This window comes from Camelus bactrianus, chromosome 8 (genome assembly GCF_048773025.1).
Source record: "Camelus bactrianus isolate YW-2024 breed Bactrian camel chromosome 8, ASM4877302v1, whole genome shotgun sequence".
Lineage (NCBI taxonomy): Eukaryota > Metazoa > Chordata > Mammalia > Artiodactyla > Camelidae > Camelus > Camelus bactrianus.
The window spans coordinates 29,816,881-29,824,314 of NC_133546.1; the positions used below are offsets into that span (position 1 = coordinate 29,816,881).

The window sequence follows — 7,434 nt, forward strand, 5'->3', positions numbered from 1 at the left end:
AATTTAGCAAATTACATTATACAGTAGTTAAGGTTTTTATGTAGTGAAGTAAAATGCCTAGTAGTTAAGCACACTTACCATATAATGCATGGTACAGAGTTACATGTTCCAGCTGCTGCCAGCTTTGTTCCAGTGTCATTATTGCTTTGCAGGCTGACGTTCCTCAGGGAGTGATTCGAGTGCAAGCTCCCCATCTTTCGAAAGTTTCCATGGCAATACAGCTAACTGAAGAACTCAAAGCCAGTGATGTACTTGCCAGGTTTCTCAGCCAAGAAAGGTAGAAGCCTGTTTTGTTTTAATTATTCCATGCTATAACTCACTTGCTTTCTCTCTCTCCCCCCACCCCCTACCTTTTTTTTTTTTTAAACTATGGATGGTATGAAGGGAGTAAAAATTTCATCTGCCCAGCAGAAAGAAAAGCAGACTTAACAATTAGACTGTTGGAATGAGTTGAGTTCATTTGATGGAGTTTGTGTTCACGTTGAGCTGATTTCAAGCAGGATGTCTGAGCACTGCTCCACGGCGCCGGCAATGGGCTTGGCACAGGAGACCGTTCAATGTTCGTTCCAGAATCTGTTGATTGGAGGTTAATTACTGGGTGTAGGCTGTTAGGAAAATCACTAATTAGGATACAGTGGGATTAAAACAAACAAAAGATACAACTTTTTCTGTGAAATGAAATGAATAAAAGGAAATGCTTAAATTTTAAAACAGAAGGTATAAAGAACTGAGAGAGGACAGCCAGTCCCCAGAGCTCGGAAGTCACCAGAGCAAAGCACACCATCCTCAGTAGGGGTGACTGAGCCTTCCCCTCGGTCGTGGGCTGATAGGGCGGGAGTTCTTTGAAGGCTGTTGGCATTCCTCCCTCCGATGTACATGTTCTGAGACATTTTGCAGTATCTTTTCTTGGATTTTAGAGGTTCCAACAGGGTAAGGGTATTTCAGTGTTCGAATTCTCGTTTTTAGCTAAAACTGTATCTTAATGCTTTCCCCCCTCATTTCCACTCATTGAAATAAATGAATCTAATTTTTTTTTAAGACAGGGACATCAGGCACTTTGGCATCCCAGTTTCTGAATACTCTGTTTTTGTCTCCCATAGAATTTAATCTCCTCATTCTAACGTTCACATTTTCTGCCAAAACTTCTCCCGTTTTAATACAGAAACACATGTATTTAATATGTCTCTGCTCTGTTTCAGGCCCTCTGCTAGATGTTGGAAGGGGTATAAAAATATTTTAAAGTGTCTTCCCTCAGGGTTTGTAAACTGGGTGAAGAGATGAGCCCATGCAGTTAACAGATGGTGATGAAATAAAAGAGGCTTGTTGGTAATTCTGGGCTTTCAGTGAGCCAGCATGAACTTCCCTCTCAACCACGCTCTGAACGAAATAATACTATTACTTCTGTTTTAATGATAAGAAAAATCAAGACTTTGCAGAGTCATGTTTCATACGTCGTAGAGCTGAATTCTAAATCTGTGGTTTCTGTCTTCAGAGGAAGTCCCTTAACCTATCTTCATACTGGCTAGAGGCCATCACGGATGTGGGGGCCATTGGTGCAGAGTCTGGGAGTAGATGGAATGTGGGGGATTAAGTCCTGGGGCGACTGGAATTTCTTAGAGTCTTTGCTCCCTAAAAGGTCTGTCCTCTTCAACAAAGTCAGTCCACGTCCTCTCTACTCCCTGCCCTAACTGAGTAGATACCATCGCTTGCCATTCTTCCCACCCAGGGTGACTTCCCATCCTCTCCAAGAGTGTGTACCTGATGATCTGTCCAGACTTCAGATAGAAACAGCTTTTCCTGGCTAGGCCTGGCTTGAATTTACACAGTGTTTACTTGCAGGACTCAAGTGCTCAATTTAGCCTGTACTTTTGGTCCTCTACTTGCAGACAGTACAAGATGTGGCCATGGAGTTGAATGATACATTCAATCGTGACTTTAATATTTAGGTTAGAGTAGGACCATAGTAGGCATATTATGATAGAAAGCACCAGATTTGTGAAAAGTGCCCTTTGCATGTTTGGATCTTCTGCTTGTGAAGCTTTTATTCAGCATTTGCTGTCCCCTAAAGTATCCCCTCCATCTCCTTCCTCCCTTCTCCCCATCCTGCTCTACCCAGAGGGGAGTCTGGTAAACTTCTCTGTCCATTTGCCTTTTTGCCCTGCTCCAAACCCCAGCCCTTCCCCTCATGCTTGGGGATGCTGGAAGCAGATGATCTGGATCCAACTACCAGCTTTTCATGTTTCATCTTAGGCAAGTTTTTATAATCTCTATAAATCTCAAGTTCCTCATTTGTAAAAGTGGACCACATTAGGATGGACCTACGTTACAGCCTCATGATAATTAACTGGGAACATGACCATGAAGCACATAGCACTATCTGTCTGGGCATCTAGTAAGTGAAATTCTAAACAAATGTTTGTGTGAGTCTTTTCTTCCACGACTTTCCCCTCTTTCTCCCATTTGCACTCCACCTGCGTAGGGACAGTGGGAAACCCTACATCCCCCCACCTTTATTCTCCCCTGTTTTCTCTACTGAAGCCAAGGACACATGAATGATATAAAACAAATGTGCAATAAATTACATTCATTCACCAGTCTTTGATAAAGGCTGTTGCCTTTTCTTTAAGCTAGCATTATGTGAAAGCTTGTATATATCAGGAGATCCAGTCTAGATTTCTTTAAAGTGGAAAAGGACATAGATACTGGAGAAGCAATCTGAGAACAGCATCTGATTAGATTTTTTTCTAGTCTCCCCAAAACATTCTGTTTGGTTCTCATATATTTCCTAGAAATAATGACCCTCTTTATACTCATAGTTCATTGGGTTATGCACTATGTTAAAAGTAAAAGTATAATTATTAAGTTCTTTAATTTCAAAAATAAACACACCAGTTTGGAAACCAAGTGAGTTGTCCTCTGGGTTAGGATGCAGCTCAGCAGGGCACATCTTAAGCGTAAGGGCACCCATAGCCCTGAGTGTTCAGTGTGCCACGGACGGCAGAGTAGACGGAGTTGGATAACCAGTGAGCCATGAAATAGTTTGGTTCGGAAAGCTTCTGCTGTACCACATTTCTCTAACGGTTTGGACAAAAGTCAGACCTGGTTTGCTCTTCTCAGTTCCAGGGAGTGTGTCTTCATAGTCTTCTGTCCGTGGTTCCCCCACCTTTCCATGCATTGGAGTCCACAAGAGAGCACTTAAAAGGCAGATTTGGGGGCTTAATCTAGACATATTAAGCCAGAGTTTCTAGAGCACTGGATCTGATTTTTAGCAGGCTTCCCAGGTAGTTTGTATACAGAGATCTTTGTAAACCACTGAATGTTACCAATTTTTATTGTTTAAACTTAATGTTCTAAAGAGTTTATTCTTTGAAGACTGTAAACCTGTACAATGCATCCTACTTGTAAAGTCTTCATACTGAGTATCTGCTTCTATTTTGAGTGTATGTGCCTCCTGCATCTGGATGGTCAGCACAGGGAGGGTTATGAACCATGTCCTCCTCTTTGTATTCACCTATTCGATTCGATTCAATTCATCATACTATTAGAGTTGTCAGCACAGTAAACCTGTGACAAATACCTATGGAATAAATGCACTGTGACAACTAAGGGGAAAACCTTTCTTGTAGTTTTATGAGGACTTTTGGCCCCTATGCAAAATAGATGACCATATTAATAATTGTATTGGCAGCTAAAATGTTGTCACTTTTTTTTTTAACTTCACAAATTTAGATAATGATTTTTTTATTTCACCTTCAGATGTATGATTCCATTTGTTTATTTTAACTTACAGGTGTGACATTTTTATTACCTATTCAGCACATTTAACAGATGGGAAAATACAAACGTGTAGATAATTACAGTATGTCTAAGTCATGAATTCTCCATACAAGCTAGAATTCCCCAAGCACATTAAAGTGATTTACTTGCAAGCTGTCTGATGATACAACTAATCAGTCTGTTTTGTCCCTGTTAGTGGGGTTGCCCAGACTCTCAAGAACGGGGAAGTTTTTTTGTATGAAATTGGAGGAAATATTGGTAAGCACCCATACATTTTTTCAATCTTTTTTCAATCTTTGTATTCCATATGCTGATTTGACATTGCCAATGGTTATTATTTACATCTTCGGGAGAGAAAAGAAAATCAGAATAAAAATGCAGCATGTTGTAGATAGCTGATAAATGTTGTGGATTTGCTTAGTGGTCTGACCCGTCTGTGTAGGCTCTTGTAGGGCTTTTTCTGTACAAATGCCTGTCTATTTGGAACCTGAGTAGAGGCAAGTTCCCTAAAATTGGAATAACTTCTAAAATGGTTAATGAAGTTTTTCAAAGCTGTTTCTTTACGCTGATGTCATATCTTAATAAAGAAAGTAATTGAGTTTATTTAAGACCCAGATGACGCTTGTATTATGGTACAGAACTAGATATTTTTAGTGACAGCACAAGTCGTTTTTGCCATTGTTGACTGCCTGCACACATACATAGACATACTGGTAACTTACAAAATAGAAGTCGGAAAATTGACTTAGTTTTGACCATGTCTCATGTTTTATTTGCCCATCTGTAATTATCAATGCATCATACCCATCTCCTTGTTAAAATTTAAAATAAGTTTTTTCTCTTTTTTTGACCCTTAAAACGGTGAGTGAAACTGTCAACAAATAAATTAAATGGTGTTTTTTTCAAAATAGTAATTTAAAATATTTTAAGACAAGTTTTGTAGAGTTTTTTTTCTAGGACTGAAGAATTTTAGTAAATATTGAAAGTTGAAGACAGGCATGTAAAGTTTCCTTCTAAAATTTTAAATAAACCACAACTCCATTCGAAATCTGGGTTGTTAACTCTACTAATAAGGATGAAGTATTAATACATTTGATTTTGCATTTTGCTATTAGATATTGGGAATTAAGCCTGATTTCTTACTTAGGTCCATTCAAAACTGTTGCCACTCTTAATAAAGGTGAATAAGCATTTAAGGAACCATTTAACAAAACAGTTAATTTGAAACCTGTGCATTTAGCAAAGAACTGTCTAATTGACTTATCCAATATTTGGCCAAGTCTTATAATAGTATAGGAGACAAGAAAGAATGAGAACTATTTCAAAGTGTAAGGCTTCAGAGTTAAACCATTAGGCTTCAGTTTAAAACCGCATCCCTACCTCCTCACTGTATTAAACTGACTCAACATCTCTTTAATAGGGGAACGCTGCCTCGATGAGGACACTTACATGAAGGACTTGTATCAGCTCAACCCAAATGCTGAGTGGGTTATAAAGTCAAAGCCATCGTAGAAGACTTGAGCCACCAGTGACCACAAGGACTTCCTTAGTAATGCTTGCTGGGTCAAGGGTGTAGATAAAAGAGACAGGCAGGACTCTTGTGTGTTATTCTGACACACCCAGCTATTGAATAGTGACACTCTCAAGCCTTAAAATGTTATAGATTTGTGCTGCTGCCAGATTATGTCAATTATTATTGTTAATATTATTATTGGAAAGCAAATATCTCTGGAGTGAGAAGAAAGGAGCTTACCTAGCTTGTAGGCTAATTTTATGTACCCTGTGAAATATGTCCAGCTGTGATACCATTTTTCTTTAATATGAAAATAATACTCTCTTCCCTCTTACTTTTTTTCTCCTAAAATGATACATCCAGTAGTAGGTGCTTTTTCACCTTTCTCTCCTCCTGACATCTGCCTTCCCCCATTTAGATTTGCTTTTCAACCAAAAAGGTAGCAAACACCAGGTATGGCAAGTTGTGAAGACAGTACAGCTTAAAACAGACTGAATTCAGCAGTATTCCTGGCACTCTTGAATGTTAATATTCATCTCTTTGAATCACTGGTTCAGACAATGGCTTCCCGCTTCTCCCTGCCGTGTCACGTGAAGTGATTTGCATTTCTTTTTTCAGTTCTTCTGACCTAGGTGCACGGAACTGTATCCACTACCAAGAAAACAGAACTGTCAGAAACTGCCAATTATTAATCCACCACTTAAGACTTACATAGTCAGAATAAATAAAATGTATCCGTGTGGCATAACTGGATTATGGATAACAAGAGAGTGAAAGCCAGATCACGTCACGTGTTCTGCACCCTTCTAAATGAAATACAGAGTCACAGCTGGCTTTACCTACCGTCGTATTAGCATAAATATGCGTGAAAGTATGATCCAGTAATTGTCGAGAATGCATTCTACTGAAAGAGGGTTTTTTTCTACTCATAAATATGTCAGCAGGAAGAGTTATTCTTCTGGGTATGACAGAGTCATATGAACAAGCTTTTGTTTGTGTACTTATAATAATCAGAGCAAATTCATTAAAATGCTGTGGAAGTTCCCATTTTCAGGGATTTTAATGCACACACCATATTGTGACAAGCGATGAGCCTCTGTACTGTAAATAAGAGGGATGAAGTGAGGGAGAGTCTGTTCAATATTTTATGAGTTTAGAGTGTAGTAAATAAAAGGTGATGTAAATGAATGTTGCACAAACTGTGTTTATGATACTTTTAGTAGGACTTTAGGAAAAATTGCACACTTTCAGAAGCTCTTGCAGTCACTCTAATGAGGAGGGAAATGCTGCTAATGAGAACGGTTGCAAATTTTGGGCATATAATTACAAGAGCAGCCTGTGGATATGATCACTTAAGTAACTGGTGATTTGTGCCATTGCTTTTTTATTTAAAAATTTTTTATAATTAAATGCATTTTTCTAAATGATCTTCTCTTGGAATTATTGCTTTTAATCCTATCCATTCACAAGTGTAATAATGGCCTATTTTGAGTTTTCCTGCTCCTGTTGCTCCTGTGTAGTTTTTTAAAGTGGGAAGACGTGTGGGAGATAGAAACTTGTTTCCTTTCTTAGCTTTTTTCTTTATGCAGATTTCTATTGTTTAGAATTTTTCAAAGCACACTGTATTCTGTTTCTGATTCCAACAATGTACATTCATTCCCCAGTTAGCAAAATGTTTTAGTAATGGTTTAATGTAATGAAAAACAATTAAAAATATAAAACCAATATCAAGTGCTTAAAACATTTAGGAGCACACAACTTAAAAAAGGCAGGAGTGAGTACAATGACTTAGATAAATGGCTTCCTAAAGCCCGTGTCAACTCGTTGTCACCGTTTACTACTCGTGGACTCATGGCGGGAAGGGGGGATACAAGAAGCTTTTAATAATGAAGAAGTACTAGATCTTGGTGAAAAAATATGAAAATGCCATTTTATTTTGAGTCATCCTTAGAGCACGTGATCCATATTCATTGATATTGAACAATATTGCATTTAATTAACTAAGAAAAATGTCTCTGTGTACTTCTAAAGAGGAGAAACTTTATATTGTACAGCCTCAAATGTGAATGCCTTGGCATTTACCAAAATGCTTTTTTTGTAATTTTTTTTTTCTAGTGAATTTTAAGTCTCAGGGTAGATTAGTT

General features: G+C 38.2%; 1 protein-coding gene across 2 annotated transcripts in view; it reads left to right on the top strand.

The window, feature by feature from the left end:
* The window catches only part of ARHGAP18 (Rho GTPase activating protein 18), a 163,711-nt gene extending 156,696 nt beyond the window's left edge, over positions 1-7,015 (top strand). For both annotated transcript variants that reach the window (XM_010965535.3, XM_010965533.3), the window contains exons 13-15: positions 153-277; positions 3,974-4,035; positions 5,198-7,015. In XM_010965535.3, coding sequence (XP_010963837.2) covers positions 153-277; positions 3,974-4,035; positions 5,198-5,289 — 279 coding nt within the window. In that variant the 3' untranslated portion in view covers positions 5,290-7,015. The remainder of the gene's footprint in view (positions 1-152; positions 278-3,973; positions 4,036-5,197) is intronic.
* Positions 7,016-7,434: the final 419 nt, after the last annotated feature.